The sequence below is a fragment of the Mandrillus leucophaeus genome, unplaced genomic scaffold, assembly GCF_000951045.1.
Source record: "Mandrillus leucophaeus isolate KB7577 unplaced genomic scaffold, Mleu.le_1.0 Scaffold1337, whole genome shotgun sequence".
Classification (NCBI taxonomy): Eukaryota; Metazoa; Chordata; class Mammalia; order Primates; family Cercopithecidae; genus Mandrillus; species Mandrillus leucophaeus.
In genome coordinates this window covers 78,725-105,097 of record NW_012101296.1, presented here as the reverse complement: position 1 = coordinate 105,097, position 26,373 = coordinate 78,725, and the positions used below count along the sequence as shown (strand labels likewise).

At 38.2% G+C, this 26,373-nt stretch overlaps 2 protein-coding genes across 2 annotated transcripts in view; one reads left to right on the top strand and one right to left on the bottom strand.

Annotated features, from left to right (window-relative positions):
• The first annotated feature begins 355 nt into the window (after positions 1 to 355).
• On the top strand, positions 356 to 3,169 carry ZAR1 (zygote arrest 1). Its single transcript, XM_011973063.1, has 4 exons — positions 356 to 481; positions 1,385 to 1,654; positions 1,733 to 1,807; positions 2,881 to 3,169. The coding sequence occupies exons 1-4, from the start codon at positions 356 to 358 to the stop codon at positions 3,022 to 3,024; spliced, it is 615 nt and encodes a 204-aa protein (XP_011828453.1). The 3' UTR covers positions 3,025 to 3,169.
• Positions 3,170 to 6,340: 3,171 nt separating this feature from the next.
• Positions 6,341 to 26,373, bottom strand: part of FRYL (FRY-like) — a gene marked incomplete at its 5' end in the record, with an annotated part of 98,255 nt that continues 78,222 nt past the window's right edge. The window contains 9 exons of the mRNA XM_011973061.1: positions 6,341 to 8,454; positions 8,784 to 8,974; positions 10,377 to 10,487; positions 11,569 to 11,586; positions 14,268 to 14,336; positions 18,633 to 18,731; positions 19,400 to 19,549; positions 21,035 to 21,242; positions 23,530 to 23,777. Coding sequence (XP_011828451.1) covers positions 8,196 to 8,454; positions 8,784 to 8,974; positions 10,377 to 10,487; positions 11,569 to 11,586; positions 14,268 to 14,336; positions 18,633 to 18,731; positions 19,400 to 19,549; positions 21,035 to 21,242; positions 23,530 to 23,777 — 1,353 coding nt within the window. The remainder of the gene's footprint in view (positions 8,455 to 8,783; positions 8,975 to 10,376; positions 10,488 to 11,568; positions 11,587 to 14,267; positions 14,337 to 18,632; positions 18,732 to 19,399; positions 19,550 to 21,034; positions 21,243 to 23,529; positions 23,778 to 26,373) is intronic.

The following is a 26,373-nucleotide window of genomic DNA, read 5'->3' as shown; positions in this document are numbered from 1 at the left end:
AGCCCGGAGCCGGGCAAGGAGCGGCTGCGCTTCCAAGTAAGGCCTGGGGCGGTGAGGGCACAGGAGAGCCCGGGGATGCGGGTGTCTTTCTGGGGCCGGGCCCTGTGACTGCTTCGGGTACACTTCAAGGTGTGGCGCTTCCTTAAGCGTGGCCACTTCCGTGTTTCCGAAACAGCCAATGCCCGCGACAGGTGTCTTCCCCCACAGCAGTCTCTTGTCCCGACAGCCTGACTTACTCGCCGCGGCTGCTCCACAGGCTGGCCAGGGCAACGCCCTTGGGACATTCACAACCCTCATATTTGCACTGTAAACCTTGGGCAGTGGGCGTGTAGGCCAGTCCTGACCGCGTGGTTGGATGACCTATGAGTACGCACAACTGAACTTCGGGAGCACTTGCAGGCAGGAGAGTCGATTCCGAAGAATCCCCCTCTCCCATTTCTGCACTAGATGTGGCAAAAACCCTTCAACTGCTGAGATTCTGGTTAGCAATTCTGACTTCTCCTTTACAAGCTTCCAGGCTATTGGAAAGCTGGAGCTCCTAAAATGCCCCTTCCTAGGAATTTGCTTTGCTTTTAAAAAGCACCCCCACCTCAGAAATCCAATACTGCGAAAGCATTTGGACTGCTCAGTATTGCCGCCCGAGAGCAGCAGGCCGAACCTTTAAAGGGCTGGGGCACGCAGAGGGCAGTTGTGACCTAGCAGAAGTGGAAAGGCACAAGAGGTGGTAAGAAGCCCGAGGGAGTCCTTCGCGGTCTCTTCCACGGCCATCACAGGCTGGTATTCCTTTTGAGGGGCGGTGTTGGTGGCGGTAGGCTGATTGTGTGAGGAGTGAATCGAGAGGCCAGGGCTTTCCAGCGTGGCCATGCACGAGCTGTGTGTGATCTTAGGCCAGTCATGACCTTCCTGGACTTAACAGTCAGTCTCACAGGTGAGCAGACTGAATTAAGTGCTCCCCAGAGTTCCTTCCAATTCTAAAAGCCTAACTCTAAAAACGTGTGTATAACTGGTTACTCACTGGGAGGGAAGAAGGGAAGTTTAGATAACACTACTTTTGTTCATATTGAATATGAATTATGGCTTACGTACAATTTCGGTTCCTGGCACTACTGTTTGGGAATTAACTAGCAGCATGAAGAATGTGATCTTGGTGAACCCCTTAAAGTTCCTTGGATGTGGAGTCTTATTTTTCTTCAGCTTAATACCTTTCATGTGTGCATAGTCTAAGATCAGGCTTCATCTTAAAAGGCCTCCCTGAAGAATCCCAAACTTCAGAGAACTGTTTAACTATTATGTCCCTAATTATTCATTTATCAGCCAGCCTTATGAACTGAGTTAATCTGGTATATGAACTTTAAGGCCCATGCTTGCTTAATTGTTTGACTAGGCTATTAGCTCACTTAATTACTGTATTGAAGAGGCATACCCAAACCTGACCCTGCTCTCTTTCATGATCTGGAGTGAAGTTGACAGTTTCAGATATCAAGTAGATCCTTCCCAATGTCTGGAAATGAAGGATAATTCAGGTCTTATGTTGGTTAAACTGACATATCCTGTTGTTCAGTTCTTAGAGCAGAAATATGGCTATTACCACTGCAAGGACTGCAACATCCGCTGGGAGAGTGCTTATGTGTGGTGTGTACAGGGAACTAACAAGGTAAGAAATACCAGGTGACTGGCATCTTCTTGCTAAAAGTGTCAAGGCAATTTTGTTTTATTTTCTTTCTCATCACAGGTTTACTTCAAACAGTTTTGCAGAACTTGTCAGAAGTCTTATAACCCTTACCGAGTGGAGGATATCACCTGTCAAGTAAGTCAGATGTTTTGCATTTTGTCTGACCTGGGCTGTCGTAGAGGTTTTTAGTGTAGTTTGAGTATACTTCCAAAAAGAGGCCAGGTCCCCAGACCTTAGGTTTCAACTGGCTTTTGTTAGGAGTGGTGGAAACAATACTCACCTGGGAAACGGGGCCTTGGTGTTAGCTTCTTTCTGCCCTTGCAAATCTTGCTCTTGTTAACCTCTTCTAAAACTGTTAACCTCACTTGCAATACGGAAGAATACTTGCCTTACTTGCTACTTAGTCAGATATATAAGAAAATTAACAAAAACATGCTTGTCAGCTAACATGAAGTAGTCAAGGTTGACTGTTTTACTGAAATGCCTCTTAGGAAGCACAACCTCAAGGTATTGAGTCTAAGCACATGGGCTTAGTTTGTCTTGCCTGAAAGCTCACAAAGGGGGACAGTTTAAGATAAATCTAAGTTGTCTAGCTTTATGGGGAGTTGACTGTAACGGTAAGCAAGCAATATGTTAATTAAGCATTGCTTAAGCACTTGCTTGCTATTAACTGTGCTAAGGGGCTTAGCTAATCTTTAAGAGGGAAGTGTCTAAATTCGCCTCTTACCACACAGCTAATGGAGTCTGAATTGCCAATTGAGACAGGCTAATCAATACACTTGACCCACGTTGGATATTTAGAAGCATTAACACCCTGGGGTGGTGGAGAGAAACTAGAATCACTTAGATCAGGGCCGGGCATGTTTGTAAAGGAGGATGCCTTAACCACTCTGCTCTTGGTGTTCGTTGTCAAATTCATCCCTGACTTGTTCTCTACCCTTCCTCTTAAAAAGTTGCAAAAGAAACTTCACAACTCATAATTGGATCTGATGCAATATTAGCAGCACTACAGCATGGTTAAACACCCACTATTCCTAGCCCTGTCATTGCTAGGTAGGTAGGGATGTAGAGGGAAAACAAGATTACTACGGGACCTTGCTTAGAGTGCATTCAATAAGTACTTGAATGGACTAGAGAAATGTTGAAGTCCTAGGAAATCACTAAGGGTTTATCTTCTGTACGCCCTTCTGTATTTTTTTTTCCCCCAGAGTTGTAAACAAACTAGATGTTCCTGCCCAGTAAAACTTCGCCACGTGGACCCTAAACGGCCCCACCGTCAAGATTTGTGTGGTAGATGCAAAGGCAAACGCCTGTCCTGTGACAGCACTTTCAGCTTCAAATACATCATTTAGGTGAAAGTCAGTGTTGCTGTGCATGCACTGATGGAGTAGATGAGTGAGCTTTTCCGTGCCTCTCCTCTCCACCTCTCCCTTCTCAAAATACGTCATGAAAGGCAGTGTATTCTGAAAAAGCCTTCAAATAAAGGTATTGCAACACAATTTATACATTGCATAAAATCTGTCTTTGAAAATAAAGTTTCAAGAGTGCTTGTCTTGTGCTAACAGTCTGGGCCTGTCACTTCGCCTTTATAAATGCTTGCTGATGGCAGAGAGTGGGCCAGGCTCTGAGTTAGGCTGTGGCTACTTGGAAAACAATTTAGTGGGGGCTCGTAGACGAGGTCTACTATTTAGGCAGCTCTGGAGGACTGAAGCTTAGAAGGGAGTTAACTGAATAAAAAGCCACCTAGAGATTGTGCCACTGCATTCCAGCCTGGGCGACAGAGCGAGACTCCGTCTCAAAAAAGAAAAAAAAAAGCTGCCTAGCTGTAACATTAAGGCATTCTTTTGGGAGAGGTGGAGGCAGAGCCATTTCTTGGTTGCATGAGACCGTTGGGAGGTTAACGGTAGAGTAAGAATGCTGAATGGCGGTGATGGGGTAGGTAAAGGCTTTAGTGTCCGGGTGACTTTAGGAGGTAAGCTACTAGGTAGAGGAAGGCTGGGAAAACTAACCTGACTGAGTAGTCAGTTTCACAAATGTGGCAAAAGTGGGGCTTGGAACAGGGTGGCTGTGGGCAAATGGCTGCTTTAAGACACTGAATAACCCATCAAGTAGACTTTGTGTTTCTTCAAAGCTTTTTTTTTTTTTTTTTTCTTAAAGTAGGCCTCCTAAATGTACTTATGTCAAGTTAGAGGCATAGGCCTTAGCCTTTGTCTTCACTGACTTGGTGCTAGTTGGGATGCCAGACTCTTAACTGCATCTAGTAGCTTCTCATGACAACACTGAGGCCCCACTGCCAGAATGCTCCTAGTTGAGGATGGGACTGAGTTTAGAGCCTCAAGTGCATCTGATGAAATTAAAGTTGTAGTATTGGTTTAATTAGAGAAACCATATAATTGGAACCATGTGCTAATTATGCCTCCAATTGTCTAACATCCCACTTAAGTGAACTCCTTACTACCTTAGGCCATAGCACTAAGTCTTAACATTCTTGGACACTTGTTAAAAGGGGCCAAAGTGGGTTTGAGGTCTCCATAGAATCTGTATCTCGAGGGGAAAGGCCCACCTGCATCGATGTGGACGGAGATGGTGCGTGTAAAATGCAGATTACTGGATACCTGTCCTACCTACATTTAACAGGCACCCCCAGCTGTTACTAATGGAATTGAAGCATGAGAACTTGTGCTCAGCAGAGAAGAGGTGGCATCTCATGGAGCTTCTAGTACAGCGGGCAGATGGCCACTAGTTTTTACATCAATGTAAAACCGAGGTTCTGACCTGTGATAAGGACAATCTGCTAAAGTGCCTCTGCAGTAAGGGACCTGACTTAGGTCAGGGAAACCCTGCCTAAAACCCAGCTGAGAATGACACCTCAGCTGAACTCCAGTTCAAATAAGTTGAATGAGGCAAAAATGGCGAGGGGAAAATTTCCAGATTAGGGCAACAATCTGCAAAAGCCTTGTGGTAGAAAACCACCAGGAGGAGGCCACAGTGGGAGAATACTCTGGAGGACATGCCAGGTGAATCTAGCAGTGCCAGACTGGAGGGGTGTTTTAGGCCTTCATTAGGAGGATGGTCTCTACTGGAGTGCAGGGGCTACTCACAGGCATTATCAGGGTACACCACAGCCTCAAGCTCCTGGGCTCAAGTGATCCATCCTCCTGGTTCAGCCTCTCAAGTGGCTGGGACTACAGGCACTTTGTCAGGCTGCACTAAAAAGTTTTAAAGGTATGCTGGAGATAGTAGGGCATGGTGACATATAGACTCACTTTTAAAAAATCACTCCAGCTATACAGTAGATACCTATAGATAAGGAGACTTGCAGGGACCAGATAAAGTGGTGGCAAGGCTAAAGAGAAATGACAAGAACTGGTGTGGGTAAAGGCGATGTGTTTTTTACTCGTTCTAACATGTTCCTGTTGTTTGGTTGGGGGTAGGTACAGGGGTAGGAAACCCATATATACTGTGGCATGCAAGTGATACATAATGTGATCAATAGCATTTGCTCAATGAATGAATTACATAAAAGGTACCTGCATTGAGTCCTAAGAAATTTCCACTGGCTATTAATATGGTTACATTGTTCTTTAATATTGCTTGCTATTTTCCTAACATAGCAGGTAACCCTATTTTTCAGCTGAGGAAAGTAAGGATCAGACTGTTTTACTTAGGGTGGGTGGGCATGCAGATACTCAACAAAGTGGCACAAAAACATGCCATTCAGATTATGGTGATTACATTCGAGCAATGAAAAGGCACTGCCAAACTCTTTATGTGTACAATCCAAAAACTTACAAGATGTGAATAGATTTTAAGACAGGTTGAGAGGTTAGAAGGAAATACTCCAAGATGTCTCTGGGTATCAAGAGAAGTAACTAGTTTTCTTCAAATTTCCTTTATTTTCTAAAGGAACCATGGATTACTTTGAAAAATTAGGGAAGAAAATGCTATACAATACCAATAAATGGATTTTAATACTGTCTGTCTCCTTTTGTTTAGGTTATCCTGGTGTTTTATGTGAGCAGTATTTACTCATAGGCCTGAATGAGGATCCTTACTCTTCTCTTGAGTCTTTTTCCAAGAAAGCATGTAATGATTTCCTAAATTTAAGGGAGGTTATGTGTTTTGCCACACCCTCTATTTTACATCACTAAAAGTAGAAAATATATTTTAAAATAAGAAATCCTGTGGTTTTGTTTTAGAAGCAGCATGAAGAAACTGCCAGATTGCTGCTTTTACTGTTGTCTTGTAAGTGTACTATTTAAAAATGATAACTGTAGTGTGCAAAAGAAAAAGGTTGTATGTAGCAAAAACTGGGCTCCAAATAGAACTAAATCAGGTAATAAATTAAGCACTGGATATATTTAATAAATACTAACTTGGGATTCAGAGGCTGAGGAGCAGAGAAGTGTAGGTTGGAGGCAAATGCTGTTGCAGAAGGCCATCCTCATGAATTTGTTTGCATCTTGATTGCTGGAGGTATATTCATTTTTATTAATAGACTTAGTTACATATAAATAAACGCAAAAAGCAAGTATCAACTGAAAGGTTTGGTTGGGTAGTCAACTGATTTTGTTCTTTTTTAAGGCAATTCAACGGGGTAACATTTGAAAGGTTTCTAAATGATGCACACTCTAATCATTCATTCTTTGTTAAAATACAACACAAACCAACAGCTACAATGCTTTTTATTTTTAACAAAAAGGATGTAAGGAGGGTGAGAAAAACAGGGGAGAGTAAGATAGGATGTAAAGTGTAATGTATCTCTGGACACCATCCCTCTCTGCCTGCCCCACACCCAAAAGTTTTAAATAATTTAAAGGATACCACTTACTTACAGTACCAGAACACCATCAAAATAATTGTCTTTATCAGGGTCCAAAAGTACAGTGATTATGAATGAGCCGTGACCAGATACGGAATTTTACTGGATATGTAACTGTGGTCAGCAGTCCAATGGTGTGCACAGTGCCTTCAGTTAATGCACTTGAGCATACGTAATTACATTTCTGGCAGGGTCCACACCCCCAAGAAAAGGTAAAGCTAAGCATTTCATTTCTACATTCTAAACTCTGGAATCACAGAGCCCAGTTTAAAAGAAAAGTCACAGTGGATCACAGTGGATAAGAGATGTATATAAAAAATACAAGGTGTTTCTTTCAAATCAGGAGTTGTGGGACTACATTCTTTTTTTTTTTTTTTTTTCTTTTCTTACAAAATGCGATTTAAAAAAGGGTAGAGACTCCAGTTCATGTTATACTACAGACTTACACAATGAATAAGTATACTGCATGTTTTGGTAGTCAGTCTTCAGGCTTGCTTTCATTTCCCCTAGCCCTAGGTTTCTTTCTTTAGGGTAAAACATGTGAGTCCTGAATAAACATATAAAAAATGCATTTGCAGCTCTTTTCTTGAATTCTGCAGACTTCAAAGCCTGCAAGTCATATATTCCATCATCAGTGACCACATTTTTTTCTTTAGCTTTGTACACCTATTCTTATATAACAGTGCATGGCACAAATGTACAAGAAAATACTGGTTTTAGTCTCTACAGTTTCTATATGGAGTAAAATAAGTTAACTTTTCTAATGAGAATAGCTGACAGGCAGCATACATCTTTATTTTACATTTTAAAGTCTCTGCAGGCATCTACTTTGGTTAGTTATCAACAATCGTAACATAAGCACTGATCAGAGAACTGAGCAGCATTCCAATAACGTTAACAGATATATTATTTCTTTTTGAAATACTGGGAAAGCCCAGTTTTAAAATATTATTAAAATGTTCTAACATTTACATACTATGAAGAGTTAGATCTAATAAAATAACATTTCTTCAAAAATAATCTTGCAGTGCTCTTTTAGGCATGCTCTGAGACGTCATAACCAAACATCCATACCTTGAAAATATCACATATCCACACATCCCAACTCACACACACATAATTCCTTATACAGACCAAAAAACAAACCAAAAAAACCCAAACCCTTATCCCACATACTGAAAAATCAATGGTTTTTGTAAATGAGTCTTGATGTGTATAGCTGACTGCATGTTCATCTGGATGATTAAGCATCAATTGCAGGTTAGGTTTTCGACTGCTAGAAATTCAAGCAGCTTTGCAGGTCTTCAGCTAAAATGAAACAGCCTTGATTTCAGCCTCATTTCACCCGCTTTTGGATGTTTCAGTATTGGAGGCCATTATTGCAAACATTCTTGGAATTCTTTTCTTTCCCCAGAAAGTAATGTATTTGTAGGCATCACTTTTAGCCCTTTTCTTTTCACGTAGGTTAAGTAATTAAAAAATTCCTTCTTCATACAGTTATTGTGGGAGATGTTGGCAGCTGTTAAAATACCAGATTTTTTTCTTTCAGATCTTTGTTTTTGATACAGTTTGACATTAGTTAAACTAAAAAGTAGATGCTGCCAGAAAGTTATCAGTGAATGCAAGGGTCCATAAAAGGTGCTTGGTTTAATATTCTTCATCATCTTCAGTTTAGTTTCTTTCCTAAAGGCCTGAAGTGTCTCAGAATCCAGTGCTCACCATATTTCCCATTGGTTTGGGCTGTGCTAGAAGTTGGTATGATTGCACCATGCGTAGAGATTCTCTTATTTCCAGATTAAGTTCCATCAGTTTGTAGTTGGCTTCTGACATGTCCAGGTTAGAGCCTATAACTGCAAAGCTTCCTGTCTGGCCCAGCGTCTGATGATGGAAATATATATGTAACAGTGTCTGCACAGGGTCATCTTCACAACTGCCAAAGATATCACTGGGCCAGAGAGATCTGAAAATACACAATAGTTTTTCAGTTCTGAGACTTAGGCAATTATTAGTTAAGACTAACTCAATTTAAGTTAAATACCTATAACAACAACATTTCCTTGTGAATAACATGATCTGTTTTAATATTTGAGCAAATATTACTCAAAGTACCACCTGAAAGTGAAAAGAAATCTAAAATTGGTATCATTTCAATGGCAACTGTTAAAGATACTCATGTTTTCCTTTCATAAAGACATGATATGGAAACAGCAAATTGAAAATGAAAACCTAGTATTACTAAACTTCCTGTCTAATTTAAAGGCATCACCTTTAAATCCTGTCACGTTTTACCTGAAAGCTTTGACTTGTACTACAGCTGATATAAATTCCTTATTTTTCAAAGTTTCAATTAAAGAATGAATGGCAGTTTCTATAGTAGTTTGTGCAGCTTTGGAAATGTCAATTTCTTCATTTTCGGAAACGGACTCAGCTTCTTTGAGGATACTTTCCAGTTGGGCAAGTTCCTCTGACATGTTGATGACCTAAAACAAATACATCTTTAAGGATCTATTCGTATGTTTGGTAACAAAAACATTTAGTTGGCTACAAGAATATACCTGATGGTAGTACCATTGTTGCTCTTATTTTAAAGAGTATTTAAAAATGTTTGCCTTGGAAGAAAGGGCAGTTAATATTTCAAGTACTCTATTCTGTAGGAGCAAATAAATTCCACCAAATAGTAGTTTTGAAATTAAATGTTCTTGATAAAGCAACAAGTTGTAATAAACAGATGTCTATATTGGTTTTAATATTACTACATTTTGGATAGTAAAAGTACATTTACTGTTATGGGGGATCATGAAAACTATGTGACAGTAAAGTCTTTAGATTTTAAAAGATGATTTACCCCAGGGTATTTATATAAATATAAATATAAATATAAATATATATATATATATTTTTACAGATTTAATGACTAAGAAATTAAATCATTTCCCCAGTAATAGTTTTATTACCAGCAGATGACAAGGGGGGAAAAAGACTAAAGTTAGCATCTTTGAGGCTATATTTTTTAACATGTTTATTCTTGTGTGCATTAATAGAACTATAACAATATGGGCTGGGTGTGGTGGCTTATGCCTGTAATCCCAGCACTTTGGGACGCCCGGGCAGTGGATCACCTGAGGTCAGGAGATTGAGACCAGCCTGGCCCACATGGTGAAACCCTGTCTCTACTAAAAATACAAAAAAGTTAGCTGGACGTGGTGGTGCACACTGGTGGTCCAAGCTGCCCGGGAGGCTGAGGCAGGAGAATTGCTTGAACCCAGGAGGTGGAAGTTGCAGTGAGTTGAGATCATGCCATTGCACTGTAGCCTGGGCAAAAGAGGGAGATTCTGCCTCAAAAAACAAACAAACAAACAAACAAAAACTATAGAAATATGAACAACATGTTAGGGGAGGTGGGTTGATGATACAGTTTTATGTCTGTATTGAACTGATGTGCTTTATTTGACTATTTTGATTTTCTGAGACAGGGTCTTGCTCTGTCACCTGTGCTGGAGTGCAGTGCTACAGTCACAGCTCACTGCAGCTTCTAACTCCTGGGCTCAAGTCATTGTCCCAGCTCAGCCTCCCAAGTAACTAGGACTACAGGTATGTGCCACCATCCCTGGCTTTTACTTGACTTTTGATTATAGATGATCTGTTTCTGCTATGGAAGCCTTTAAGGTCTGGAACCTTTTACAACTGCTGGGTATCTGCTGTCTTATTTACTCATAGGTCCTGACATAGCACATCATTAAAAAACAAATTATTCCTTAACTGAAGGAAAAAAAAGACCACTCTAAGTGACTTTTGACTTAAGCTATTCTAACAACTAATAAATGTATATTTTAAAAATTTTCTAGAATCAGTTACTGATGCCTAATACAACTGAATATTTACCTCTGCTTCATTTTTTATTGTATTTACTTGGTTGATAAGTTTACAGTAGGCCTGGAACAGAAGCAGCAATTGAAAATGCAATTTGTATAATCTTCGGCAGAGCTCCAATTCCTAGAAATAAATAACATTACATTAAATTTAGGTGTTGTTTTCTAGACAGCATATTTCCAATGAAAATTTATAGTTAAAATTGTCTTGTCGTTTATTTTTCTGCAGTAAGCAAGTTAATATGGTGTGAAGCTGATGAAAGGCAGGCGAAATATGCTTTAAAGGCAAAGATTAAAATGAAAACAAATATCACTGCTGGTTACATAATTCAGTTTTAATGTTAAGCACATTTTCACATTCTACAAATAGACTGTTTCAGCAGGCAATTAATAGGATACTTTAAAAAGGATTCATTAGAATTTAAAACTTTAAATTCATAATTAAAATAATCTACAAATGCAAAGACTTTTGCCCTCATTGAGATGTAGATCTCACTGCATTTATCAACAAATGCTTGATAAAGCAAAGTGAAACCGGATAACCGCTTACCTAAAAAGTAAGAAAAGCTGTCTTTTAAAGTGAGATCAGTTTTCTAAAGAAAACTACTTAGTAATCTCATTGAAATGAAACTATGAAATTAACACGTGGGCTGAGCATGGTGGCTCACGCCTGTAATCCTAGCACTTTGGGAGGCCAAGTCGGGCAGATCACTTGAGCTCAGGAGTTTGAAACCAGCCTGGCCAATGTGGTGAAACCCTGTCTCGACTAAAAATACAAAAAAAATTAGCGGGGCATGGTGGTGGGTGTATGTAATCTCAGCTACTGGGGAGGCTGAGGCAGGAGAATCGCTTGAACCCAGGAGGCAGAGGTTGCAGTGAGTCAAGATCATGTCACTGCCCTCCAGCTTGGGCAACAGAGCAAGATTCCACCTCAAAAAAAAAAAAAAAAAAAGCACTTTTTTAAAATTAAGAAATTTAAAAGGAGATATGTTTAAGAAAAAGGTGACTGCTAATTTTATGTATTTTAACATCTATTTTAATAGAACCAACATTTCATGGATTAGGGCTTTGCAAAACTGAAGCACATACTACTTGTAAAGTAGTCCATGACAAAACATTGCTAGGTCACAAATGGACAAATGGCAGATGAAAACCAGTTTGTCTGGCAAGGGTGAGTGGTCTATAAATCAAGACAGGTCACTTACTGCTAGTATTTCCATTTGCTAAGCAAGAAGGTGATCAGGTCACAAAAAATACAAAGAAAGAAAAAGACCAAGAATTAGTGTAAGAAATCATTTTAACTAGGGTCACAGATGTTCCAGGTAAACTGAAGAACATATATTTATACCCCAAAGAAAACTATATGAAGTTATGTCCAGAATAAAACTTTTTAGACATTTACTGCAACAATTCAGGGTGTTTTTAAACACTGCCAAATAATAAATTACATTTAGGCTATGACTTATTTCTGTGTAAAATCTACAATGAATAAAACTGAACTATTGTCATCTTGGCAAATTTGGCTATCCAGGTTTAAAAAAAAAAAACAAAACCCAACTGTAATAAAACTTACATTTGTAAACTGGAAAACTTATGATTAGAAAATAAGAAACAAATTAATTACTATTACTTCTCAGAAAAGAATTGGCTTATAATCGTACATAATAAATACTTATCCATCACCATCAAAAGATTATCTCTGGGGTGGCTCATTCCAGGCTTCCTATCCTTTATGGTCTAATTAGGTCCTACTTTGCCATAATTGGTGCTGAGCCACAGGGTGAAATATCAAAAGCAGATGCGTGTTCTAAATTGCATTCCAAAGGTACTTCAGTAGGTTTCAGAAACTTAACCCGACTAGGTTTGAATCAACATAACGTATGTAAAACACAGTAAAAATTTATGAACCATCTTAAAAACTATATGAACACATGTACAGCAACTGATCTGGTCTCATTACGAGGAGAATGACTTCTAATTAAAACAGCAATTGTTATACTGTAAATGTACCTTCTAAAAGTCATTCTTAAGCCTGCTTTTCTAAATACTTTCCTGTGAAGGACTGTTTTTCATAAAGTGTATTCCTATCAGTTTAGAAGGGATTTGCTAAATAAGCAAAGGTGAACTTTAGCTCCACGCTGCTTACCATAAATTACGTGGATGCTCATCCAGTAAACATCGGTTGAGCACAATCCAAGGTCAAGCATATTCTGTATCTAAATTTCTGAGGGTTTAGTTCATACAGTTTATTTCATATGGAAATTAACAATTTGAATTGTAAATACCTTTCCTCACTTCTATTAGCACAAATAAAGTAGAACTGATTCTACAAGCATATATGCATAGCCTCTACTTTGGGATGTAATGGAACATAAACTGCTGATAAAGTTTATGATCATAATTATAGGAAATAACACAAATGTAATGAATTTTACAGCTCTGAATTACCAGCAATTACTCTAAATATGCTAACAGGGCAGTTTTTGTGGATGAATGTGTGTGTGTATATATATGCACATTTTAAAGTATATTAAAATTTGCACATTCTCTTTTATTCATCTAACAAATATTTGACTGCTTATTATGCAAAAGACAAGACTGGTACACAAGGACAGATCGAGTTGCATAAAAAGGATCTTCCACCCTCAAAAAAGTTGAATATGAAAGGTGAGCTGAAATATAAATGAAAGTGTTAAATGTTCAGTTTCCACTTAGTAGAAAATCTCAAGCTATGTTAACTGACTTGGTCTTAAGATGGATATAATTTTCTTCAAGGTAGAGGGGATATAAAAAAAATCACTTAATATAAACACCTAGTTTTTGTAGGAAAAAAGGTTGCATTACTTGCCGAAGTGATGCAGTTAAACAGTGGCAAAGACAGAATTAGAACCAAAGGATCTAATTCTGGTCTAGAATTCCTTATCTTGATTTCTTTACATAGATGACTTCGCGGTTTCTTTTTAACATTAGTGCAGGATTTGGAGTCAGCCTGCCTAGGTTTCAATCTTGGTTTCACTATTTGCTGATTTTAGATAAATCAGCTTCTCTGAGCCTCAGTTTCCTCATCTTCAAAACCGGGATAATTAAAGCAACTACTTGACTGAGTTGTAAGGCTAAAGATAACGATAGAGGCTGGCAAATAGTTAATACTTAGCGAGTATACTGTTATTTTCTCAACACTGCAGTTTTTGCAAAACTTCAACTTTTTACTATAATAGTATAACCTAATAATAGTATAACCTTTACAGAGACTAGAAATTTGTAATAATATAACCAAAGGTAGAATATAAAAGACTGGAATTCTGATTTCAAATGGAAATAATTTTCAGTTGATGAATGTATTTTCCCCTATGAAGCTGCACTCCCATTAGAATAATTTGTAGGCCCTAACTTATCCTCACTTCAATGTATGTGTTTATGTATGTGCACCTTTCTAAGAAAATATAATGCTTTATTTTCACTCAGTCTTATATTAGAGAAAAACATTATAATTTATCCAATTCTAATTTTACCTTTAGTATGGATGTATTATATCACGTTATTCTTAGGGTTGCTTTCTTGACTAATTTATGTAACAGAAGAGCAGAATACTAACATGGAACAAATTTTTCTTTAAGAGGCACATGCAACTAAAAGCTGACCTGGGCTTTCCAGATATCCATCAAGCTTATCTATTGAATGTTATTAAGCTTCAGTCACAACCTGGTTGTTCATTTTTATTAAAGTGAATTTTTCATTACGAAACCAGTATTTCACTGAGCTTTTACAAAGATTGTTTGATAACCAAAATGAAAAGTTTTACAAATATTCTTTATTTTTAGAAATAATCAAATAAGGATATTTGAACATATGCATTGTTTTACCTGATACAGAAATACAGCAAAAACAAGAACAAGAAACTTACTTGTGCATCTGTGTTTATCCTATACATGTCTTCTTTGGCACCAAATGTCCTCTTACAATCATCTAGCCACTAAAAATAAGTAACAGTAACATTTAATATGCACAATGAAATGGGTAATGTAACAGCCCGTCCATATACAACACCAAACTTAAAGCTAACTTGAAGTTCTAGGATTGGTTGCAGACCTAGAATTTTATCCCCATTCAAGCCAAATCATTTACATGGAACTAACAAAAGCAGGGATAGCATTAATATAAGAGGCACACACTTGTGACAGCTATACTGACAAAACCCATTCCATTCTAGGGACCTGTGATGTTCCATTTCAGTAAAGGATATTCTTCATTTTGCAGGTTTTATGAAAATCTTCACAACCTTTGCCTGACCTTTGTGTAACATAAGACAGGGAAATGAAAGATGTGCTTCCCCTCTAGTCAATATAATAAAGGCAACTTAGAATTAAGCAGGTCTGTTGCTTATGAGAAGTATAATTCTCAGAAGACTAGTGTCAGTTTTAAATTTGTGAACTGGCAATCAAGATCCATTTTAAATCTTGTTTTTCTTTTCTTTCTTTTTGGACAGTAATGAATGACAAACATGTTATTTCCAAACAATACTGGATGTAGAAGCCAAATGTGGTTTTTCCTTCTCTGGGGGTATTCCTAATGTTGATATAAAAGTACAGGCTGGGTGTGGTGGCTCCTGCCTGTAATCCCAGAGCTTTGGGAGGCTGAGCGGGGAGGACTGCTTGAGGGCAGGAGTTCAAGACCATCCTGGGCAACATAGGGAGACCCTGTCTCTAAAAAAAATAGTTACAAAAAGGAATACTTTAAAAATAACTTAAAGTACATTTTCTTCAGCAAAATATAAATAAAACAATAGCACGGTGGTATAGTAGAAAAGAACGCTGGACTCTCAGAATTTCCAGGCTGAAGTAAAAGTTAAGTGTGTTCAAGGTAAGCTCCTAGCTTTGGACAGTTTGATATTATCAGTTGTTTTGACTTCTAAGTTCTTTTTTTAAATTATACTATTAAACAATACAACATATATATATAGATATATGAAATCATTAGGACTTTGAGAAACTCAAACTAGCTGCATTAAGCAGCTACTCTGAAAGTATTTTAGTATTCGACATTTAACATTCTCTATTGTAGCTTATATTGTACCCACAAAGAATTAAAATTAGACATTTCAGTTATTTCAAAAATGATCTCTTTGACCTTATTTTCCTTTTATTTCAGTCTCTCAGGTTTCACCGGCCCTTAGGCTATTTGGTTGACAGCATCTCTGAAGGAAAACATGTTAAGCTTTTCTAGTGAGATACAGCTGATGGCAGCCATTGTCAAAAGCTATCAGTGGATTTCTTTGTATTAGTAAAATGCAGTTGACATCTAACATGGAACCTGTGCATTAATCTTTATTCATACAAAATGTTAAAATCTTAATTATCCCTTATCTTGTCCAGTTTGTCCAAATATACTAATAAATTTGAAAATAATTTCAGTTGACTAATGGCTTATTTTTGTACTGTGTACTTAATGATACAGCCTTTTGGGGGGTACTATTCAATATAATTATTGCTGATTTTTATTCTGTTAAAAGACAAACCCCAACCATATAGTCCTGTGGTTGCACAATGGCTTGAGAGATACAGGTCCACACCTTTCCAGCCAGAGCATACAAAACACGCTAGTTTGTGCACAGAGCACCCTCCAGTTCACATCTAATCAGTTTTCCTGTCACGGCATTTTCTTTATTCAAGGTTCAAATGAAGGTTAAAATTTAACTGTCGAGGTTCTACTTCTGGGTGTGATGGAGTAGCCTATATAAGAACAATCCTGCAAGGACAACTATGGAAGCTGAATCCTATCAGCGAAAACTCAAACAGTTAGAGAAAAGTACCGAAGTGAGCCCAATACCCGCCCCAGTGCTTACTCTAGGTGTATTCATATTCACGTCCCTTCGCATAGAGCCTGAACAGAAAGCAGTGGCCTAGAGTTTATGCCCTACAGTTTCACTGGGCTGGGAAAACAGTTTTCAAAGATAGATAGTGAGATATTGAGGGCCAATATCCTGGAGAAAAGAGAACTGCAGAGAAGTGACCCCAATAGTCTCTGTGCAGTTTCCCCTTGGGACATTTGCTGTTCCTGTTTATTATCTGCAGGGGGAGAGGCTACGAAATCACACACTAGCCCCTGGGAGACTGAGAAGGTCGGCAGAGACTGCTGCTCTCTCAGTGCTGGAGAGAGAAAAATCATTCAATTCACTTGTGAGCCTTAGAAGTCTTGAAGAATAATAAAAAGAATGTATAACTCAAAAACGAATAGGAAAATTAAATAGGGCAGACAGTAAATATTTTAGGCTTTGCAAACCATATAGTGTTTGTTGTAACTACTGAACTATTACAGTGCAAACATAGCCATGGACAATATGTAAGTAAACCAGATAGCTGTTTTCTACTAATTTTATTTACAAAACCAGGCAAGTGGGCCAGATATGACTTGATGGCTGTAGTTTGCTAACCTGTGTTCAAGAAGTTTGTATGCACTATTAGTTGTTTGAATTTCCTAAAAATTTTAGAATCAGCCTGTCAATTTCCGTTAATATGCCATCTGAGATTTTGAATGAGACTGCATTAAACCTATAGACCATTTTGGGGGAAAATGACATCTTTACCATAATGAGTCTTCTAATTGATAAACATGGTATATAGTCCTCCATTTAGGTGGTCTTTCATTTTTTTCAATATTTGCAGTTTTCTGTATAGAGGTACAGCATATCTTTAGATATATTTGTAGGTATTTGATATTTTCCTATTATAAATTGTATCTATTGCTTTAAAACCAACCACCCTGAAACTTAATGGCTTCAAACAACCAAAATGAATCTATGTGCTGGCTGGGAGTTTTCTTCTGGCCTTGCCTAGGGTCACTCATGAGTCTATAGTCATTTGATGGCTTGACTGGGGAAGTGGCAGGGTTGAAGTTCCAAGCTGGCTTCACTCATATGTCTTGCACACTGGCTGTCAACTGGAATGCCTCTGTTCTCCCCTACATGGCCTCATCTTCCAGCAGGCTAGAGGTCAAATAGTTTCCCAGAGTTTATCCCAGTTTGCACTCTGACCAGTATGATGGCAAAAGCAGAAGCCACAAAAGACCACTTCAGGACTAGTCTTGGAAGTTACACAGCATTGCTTCTGAACTTGATTGGTTAGAGCAAATCACAAGGCCATCCCAATTTAAGAGATGGTGAAATGGTGGACTCTGTCTCTTCATGGGAAGAACAGGAAAGTCACATTGCAAAGGGGTGTGGCCACAGAGAAGCATGATTCATTGGGACCAGTATTTTAACAATCTACCTTTGCTTCTAGTAGGCAATGATTTCTGAAGATACAAAAACCATAACCATGATGGAAAAGGCCAATAACCTGGACTTATTAAAATTAAAAACTTCTGTTCATCAAAAAATGCTACTAAGATAGCAAAACTGCTAGCCACAGAGAAGGAATAATCTTTGCAATACATATATCCAAAAGAGGATATATCCATTTAGGATAAAAAGCCCCTACAAATCAATAAGAAAAACCCAACCCATTTACAAAAATGAACAACGTACTTGAAGCCACAATTCACAAAATATCTTAAATGAGATCCATTTGAAAAGGAGCTCAAACATTAGTCATCAGGGAAATGCAAAATAGTACCATGAGATACCACCACACACTTCATTTTTCATAGGCCTATACAAGTCATAGATATTTACTACTTATTAATGAAAGACCCATCTCCTAGAAAAATAATTGTCTACTGTATGCAGTTTGTGTGAAAGAGAGAAACTATTTTTTGTTCTTCTGCCCCTCCCAATTGAAAACGTGCTGGATTTACTCTTAGGGAAGGAACAGAGCTACTCTGTTTTCAATGCCAGATTGGACTTGAAGAGGCCTTTCTTAGGAGGTGATTATCTAATGCTTTTTTCTCCCATTGCTTGTCCATGTACATGTACACATCATGGGAAAAAGATCATAGCTTTGTCAGAGGTTGTGGATTTCCTAGACCACAATTCTCTAATGCACTGAGAAATACTGCTTCAATTTCCCCACTTGGAATGTTGACAGCAGCGATATAGTCTCCACAGAGCTTTTTACAAAGCTATGGTTTTCCATTGTGCTGTTAGAGAGCTGATTTTTAAAAGCCAAAGGTAGGAATTCGCTGGATAGAGAGCTCAAAGAACCTGCTGCTCTCAGGAAAACCCTGAGGCAGGTGCCAAGAAGTCTTCTTTTCTGTCTGGGCTATTCTGCTGCCAGGATTACCCTTCCAGTGTCAAGAGCAAACCACTTTTCGCATATGGTAAAAAGAGACTGACCTGCTCAGTGGCTTCTCTTTTGGCATTGTATGTATCCAGGTGTTCTTGCAACTCCAAAACACCAAACTTGAGGGTTTCCAGCAAACCACATGACATCAGCTGTGAAATCAGAAATATTGACCCAGGTTACCATTTCTGATTGAAATCACGAGACTCACAAAATCATGAGACTTTTCAGTTATGGAATACCTATTAGTTGGTTTTTGGATATTCTCTTACTCTACTCTGTCCCCTACTAAGAGCTAAGCTCTCACTGGAACAGAGTAGGAGTGCAGTGGGACTTTAGAAGTCTTAGGAAGGACATCCTCAAGTGTTTTCAAAGACGTCAGGCAAGACCAGTACATACCTCAACCTTGAAGATTTTTAAACCTTAGTTCTTTAAATACCTTAATATATAATCTAGAAGTGTGCTTGGAAATAAATCAGGAAATGAACCAGGAGGCCTGAGTATTTCACGGGGGGAGGTTTAGGTATCTCCTACGCATTTTTATTTAAGAATAAAAAAATTACCCATCTCTAGAGCATGACTTTTTAGCTTTCCCATCTAGGACTCTGTGGAGGGTAAGGGCAGGAAGGAGTCAGAATCAGAAATAGTCACAAGTTGCTGCATCTAATATACCAGAATTGTACTTTGTCAAATATTTATAATCCTGTTGAAAATCTGAACCTTTATACCATAAAATTCAGAATTACTTAGAAAAAAAAGACTTACTGACTGATGCCATTCAAATGTAGTCTTTATAATAAATGTGCATGTAAAAACTTACTGTTTCAGCATCCACAAAGACTGTTGGGCATTCTGAACATATTATCATCACTTCCAAGGAGCTTTTAAATTTGGTACCAATGCGTTGCAGACTCTCACCAAGAAAGCTGACTGCCTCATTAGTTATTTCTCCAAACTTTCTTTGAATTGTCTATGGGGAAAAGCAAAAGAGTTTGGTGTTTCATAAGAAAGCCTTTTTTTACCTTTAAAAGTAAAGAAGCATAATAGGGTAGACTTTTATTTTAAAATTATAATGATATATAGAATTTTAACCATTGATCTGTAAATCCATATTTTTAGGTATTTCCTTAGGAAACATATTAATTTCTAAAAAGAAACAAAAATTTACAAAATAATATTACTGAAAAAATTAATGCTATATGCCAGTCATCTCCCTATTCCTGAGATTTTTTTCATCAGAGGCAGACAGACGGATGCATGCTGTACATTCTTAGCAATCAAAGTCCTTGCCTGTCTTGAGGAAGTTGTTCATCAAAAGTTATTACCTGAAAGAAACTTTCAGTAAATGTAGTTTACTATTCTTGACTATGGGCTGCCATCTGGCTTAACTTTAGGTAAAGTCATAAAAAATGTATTAAGAGTAATATTTTCTCCGAGTCCAAGAATATTCATTTCCATAAAACAGACAATGCCTGACTCACAGTAAGTCAATCAATTAGACTACATTATCAGTAGTATCAATAGTTAAAGTATACCTACTTATATATGTGTTGCACTGTTAGGTGGCATTATGATTAAAATAAAAAGCATAAATCCACACTTTCAGCCATCATGAAACTTACAACATCAGTAAGAATATGAGTAGAAAAACCAAGTAGTGATGCAGTAAGTACAGAATTAAATAAGCGCTCCCATTAATGAGCGCTAAAGAACTTCCAGGAGAGAGAGACTGGAGGTTGGAGTGGTTGGGAAAGCTTTGGTAAGAAAATGTATTTAGCTGAGTCTTCCAAGATGGGCAAAATTTGGGAGGAGAAAAGGGAGGAAAGGTAGTAGATAGTTCAGAGGATATAACTTAAATGGTGGCATTTTTCTGTACCTTAGTTTCCCTCTCCACTGAGTGCTAAAAATCAAATCTACATTCCATAGTTGTGGTGTGAGAACACTTACTATAAAGCCATTTAGCACAGTGCCTAGCATGTAGTGGGTAGTCAATAAATTTTAGCTTATATTATCGTTATTGTTGGGGAGGAAGCAACCTTAACAGCTAAAACTTTTAAGGTCCTCACAGAGTCATAAAAGTGTCCATTACTTTAACCCTTGATTATAAATTGATTTATGATATATTAACTGTAAGCTCCCTGAAGGCAGAGCTTAGGCCTTTATTTCTTTGGTATCCTGATAGTGCCTAAGCATACTGCAGAAAACATATCAGATGTTGTTTTGAAGTTTTATTCTAATTGCCTTAAGGGAGAAATCTGTACCAGTCATTGTGTAATGTACCAGCAGTACCACAATGTCACAGTGTCAATGTAAGTAATACTACTAGCTTAGAAAAAAAAAATTATTAAAGAAAACTGGTAGAAATATTAAAATTGGAGATGCTGATTTTAGAAGAAAAACTGTAACTTGAATAGGTAACTATAATATAAATTCAGAAACCCTGAACCTCACTGACCTGAAAAAGCCTAGAAAACACATGAAAAGTAAACACTGCAGAGGACCCGTCAGTGTCAGACAGCATCTGATTGACGTGGCAGCGCCAGGCTTCCTCTTCATCATCATATGCCACGGGCTGAAAGGCGGCTATGATGGCAGAAAGAAATGGTGATGGCAGAGGCGATGTCTGTACTTCTGGAAAACCATCTTGCTCTTCTTCGTCTTGACTGTTAACACAGATATCACAAATATCATAACACTATCTCAGAAAAAAAGAATAGGCTCAATCACGTAAGACAGCTTAAGTCATTTGACAGGTTATTTTTATTCATATATACACACTGATTTAGAAAATGTACAACCACCTAAATCTTGTAAGAAAGTGTGAATAAGTGAATTCCTGTTCTTTCTAGTTAGCATTTTTAGAATTAGAACTCTAATTTCAAGCAACTACCTTAAAATAACCCAAGTCCTATAATGTGCCACCACTATGGATTAATTTTAGTAACTTCTATGAATAATACCAATGAGAATGTTTTCATTTTCAGTGGTCAATTTTGGAGGCTTTTATTTGAACAGCCTCACATTGGTGATAATATTTTTAAAGTTTTGATCATGATCTTTTGTGTTAAGGGCTATGTTAGGTGCCTTATATGGATAATTTCATTCAGTCTTTGCAACTACATGAGGATTAGGTTCTATTATTATCTTGATTTTAAAGATGAAACAAAAAGTTCAGTAAGGTTAAATAATATGTCTAGTTACTGGGTAAGAAATGACAGGGCCAGAATTTGAACCCAGGACTATGGGTCCAATTGCTATTAGCCAGGAAACACATAGCTAGCTCAGTTATTTCATAAGCACATACTATGTTCCTAGCAATATGGCCAATAATAGATTGGAATCCAAAGAAACATAAGACCTGGCCATTTCCTTCAAATAATTTATAATCCCAAAAGTCAGATTATACAAACCAAAACGGAACAATGGAAAAAGATGAAGATATATTTGGGTTGGACATTCTACAACTCTCGGCCATAAATATGAAGAAATATTTGAGTCTGACACTCCATAAAAAAGATATGTGTTATTCAAGGTCTTAAGATTGAATGTTTCGCATTACAAGCTGGTTCTATAAGGCTTTATCGAAATTTTGGAGCAATGCATATGGAAGAGAGGGACCCAAGTAAAGACTGGAGAAAACCATCAAAATAAAGCAGACATCTGAAGTGAAAACAAATGAGACCTCAAAAAGGTTAATTTTAAAACTGTCACTGTGGTGACTGATTTTAACACATATACTATAAGCTAGAGTAGATAACCTGTTTGCTTAGTAGGAATGCTCCATTCTATTTCAGCTGCAGTAGTTGGCCAAAGTTGACTGTTTGGCTTCAGCCTTTTAGAAAGCCAACTAGCTGAATAGCATCGTTTCTGGCATTCCTGAACTTGTGCATGATTAATGATTGAATGGTTGCATGGGATACTGCCATATTCAAATCAGTAATATGAAAAAGGTGTATCACTAAGATTTATTGTTAATATCTGATTATATATTTTCAAATATAGGTAAGTATTCTTGATATGTTGACGGTAAAAAAAAATCTCCAATGTGTTGTATATGTTAAAACTCTATTATCACATGAAGTATAAAGGTGTAATTTTTATTGTAAAAGTAAAATTCTGAAATACTTGCTGATTATTAAATATTAATTTTATATAAAAACAGTTATCCAGGAGCTCAAATTGTTGAATGGGGAAATAGATACACGCACAGAGTGCATGAAGTTAGATACCTTTATAAAAAACATAATATTGAACCACAAATATTTATGAAATTTAAATAGTGGATATTCTAATTCTATGTGTTACAGAATTATTTGGTATATGAGTTTCATAACAGCCACCAAAATTTCCCTTAAAAACTATAAATAACTGATTATTCAAGTTAGTCCATGAGTAAAGAAAAAGTTCCATTTGAGAATTCTTCATACTTTTTGGTAATACGTTTTTAATGTATGGAGCATAAACATTTAAAAGGAGCAATCTAGCATCTGAGAAATAATCACTTCTGCCTATAATAGAAATAAAACTTAAAAAATATGACCACTGATCATGAAACTGTAAAAACAACTTTTTGGATGTATTTTAGATTTAAATTCTCGTATCACAGAAGTTCATTCCAATATTGATTTTAACATTTGGCCATCTAGCATGCCAAAATAGATATTTGGTGTGCTTCTAAATGTGGAATACCACTTACTATGCTTTGAAAATGGCCTAATTGTTTTTCTTTATGGGAATGTCCATAATCGAAGAAATATCCCATTAGAGTAAGGCATTCTATCTTTAAAAATGAAGATAGTATGATTCTAGACTAAAACACACAAAGTATGATTACAGACTGAAACGCACAAAGAAATGAAAGTAAGTAAACTGGAATACAGGGGCACTCTTTGGAAGGAATGGGGGAGAGATTATCACCTCACTATGGTGTTTATGATACTGTATTCTCACCTAGACAGTCCGGAGAAATCTGCTTCTTCTTCTTCACATCTTTCATCTAGCTCTTTCAGAGCTAAGGTAACATCCTCTTCGCAGATTGACTCAGGGTAGCTTTCAGGAGCTAGAGGCTCCGGTATTTCAGTTTCTTCTAAATCAAGAATTCCTTGACACACAAGAGAATCCTGCTGTTCTTGAATTATATAGGACCCTTCATCTTCAAAGGTTGTAACATGTTCTTCCTTTAATACTGAACTTGTATCCTACAAAACAATCATATTTTTAGTGAACTATAAAAACATAAAAAAGAATTTTACAACACAATAAATAAGTATTGCCATCCATCTAAGTCTGTTTTATTAAGTGGTGTTCATTTATACAGTCTAACTATACGTATAAATACATATATGTATATGTATTTTTTTGAAACAGAGTCTTGCTCTGTCACTCCCGCTGGAGTGCAATGGCGTGATCTCGGCTCACTGCAATCTCTGCCTCTCAGGTTCAAGCGATTCTCCTGCCTCAGCCACCCAAGCAGTAAGGACTACAGGCACATGACACCACACCCAGCTAATTTTGTTTTTTGTATTTTTTAGTAGAGATAGGGTTTCACCATGTTAGCCAGGACGGTCTCGATCTCTTCACCTCGTGATTTGCCCGCCTTGGCCTCCCAAAGTGCTGGGATTACAGGTGTGACCCACTGTACCCAGCCACTTTTACAGTTTTTGAACCAGTTATAAACTTTTTTAACGGTCATAGGTTTAAAATATTTTGAAATTAAAATATATCACCTATTATTGTATAGAAATATTGAAGACTTTTTCTTTTCTCTTCAGTAATAGGATTTAGGTGTTTACTTAGAAATACACGCTTTGGTCCAAGATGGCCAAATAGGAACAGCTCCAGGCTACAGCTCCCAACGTGAGTGACACAGAAGATGGGTGATTTCTGCATTTCCAACTGAGGTACCGGGTTCATCTCACTGGGGTGTGTTGGACAGTGGGTGCAGGACAGTGGATACAGCCCGCCAAGTGAGAGCCAAAGCAGGGCGAGGCATTGCCTCACCCAGGAAGCACAAGGGGTAAGGGAATTCCCTTTCCCAGCCAAGGGAAACCATGATACACAGCACCTGGAAAATTGGGTCACTCCCACCCTAATACTGCACTCTTCCAAGGGACTTAGCAAACGGCACACCAGGAGATTATATCCCGTGCCTGGCTCAGAAGGTCCCATGCCCATGGGGCCTCCCTCAGTGCTAGTACAGCAGTCTGAGATCTAACTGCAAGGTGGCAGCGGGGCTGGGGGAGGGGCGCCCACCATTGCTGAGGCTTGAGTAGGTAAACAAAGCAGCCTCCAAGCTCAAATGGGTGGAGCCCACTGCAGCTCAAGGAGGCCTGCCTGCCTCTGTAGACTCCACCTCTGTGGACAGGGCATACGCAAACAAAATGCAGCAGAAATCTCTGCAGATTTAAATGTCCCTGTCTGACAGCTTTGAAGAGAGTAGTGTTCTCCCAGCATGGAGTTTGAGATCTGAGAATGGACAGACTGACTCCTCAAGTGGGTCCCTGACCCCCGAGTAGCCTAACCAGGAGGCACCCCCTAGTAGGCGCAGACTGACACCTCACACGGCCAGGTACCCCTCTGAGATGAAGCTTTCAGAGGAACGATCAGGCAGCAACATTTGCTGTTCAGTAATATTCACTATTCTGCAGTCTCCCCTGCTGGATACCCAGGCAAACAGGGTCTGGAGTGGACCTCCAGCAAACTCCAACAGACCTGCAGCTGAGGGTCCTGACTGTTAGAAGGAAAACTAACAAACAGAAAGGACATCCACACCAAAACCCCATCTGTACGTCACCATCATCAAAGACCAAAGGTAGATAAAACCACAAAGATGGGAAAAAAACAGAGCAGAAAAGCTGAAAATTCTAAAAATCAGAGCACCTCTCTCCCTCCAAAGGAACACAGCTCCTCCCCGGCAACGGAACAAAGCTGGATGGAGAATGACTTTGACGAGTTGAGAGAAGAAGGCTTCAGATGATCAAACTTCTCCGAGGTAAAGAAGGAAGTTCGAACCCATCACAAAGAAGCTAAAAACCTTGAAAAAAGATTAGACGAATGGCTAACTAGAATAACCAATGTAAAGAAGTCCTTAAATGACCTGATAAGAGCTGAAAACCATGGCACAAGAACTATGTGACAAATGCACAAGCTTCAGTAACCGACACGATCAACTGGAAGAAAGGGTATCAGCGATTGAAGATCAAATGAATGAAATGAAGCGAGAAGTGTAGAGGAAAAAGAGTAAAAAGAAATGAACAAAGCCTTCAAGAAATATGGGACCATGTGAAAAGACCAAATCTACGTCTGACTGGTGTGCCTGAAAGTGACGGGGAAAATGGAACCAAGTTGGAAAACACTCTGCAAGATATCATCCAGGAGAACTTCCCCAACCTAGTAAGGCAGGCCAACATTCAAATTCAGGAAATACAGAGAACGCCACAAAGATAATCCTCGAGAAGAGCAACTCCAAGACACATAATTGTCAGATTCGCCAAAGTTGAAATGAAGGAAAAAATCTTAAGGGCAGCCAGAGAGAAAGGTCGGGTTACACACAAAGGGAAGCCCATCAGACTAACAGCAGATTTCTCGGCAGAAACTCTCCAAGCCAGAAGAGAGTGGGGGGTCAATATTCAACATTGTTAAAGAAAAGAATTTTCACCCAGAATATCATATCCAGCCAAACTAAGTTTCACAAGTGAAGGAGAAATAAAATCCTTTACAGACAAGCAAATGCTTAGAGATTTTGTCACCACCAGGCCTGCCCTACAAGAGATCCTGAAGGAAGCACTGAACATG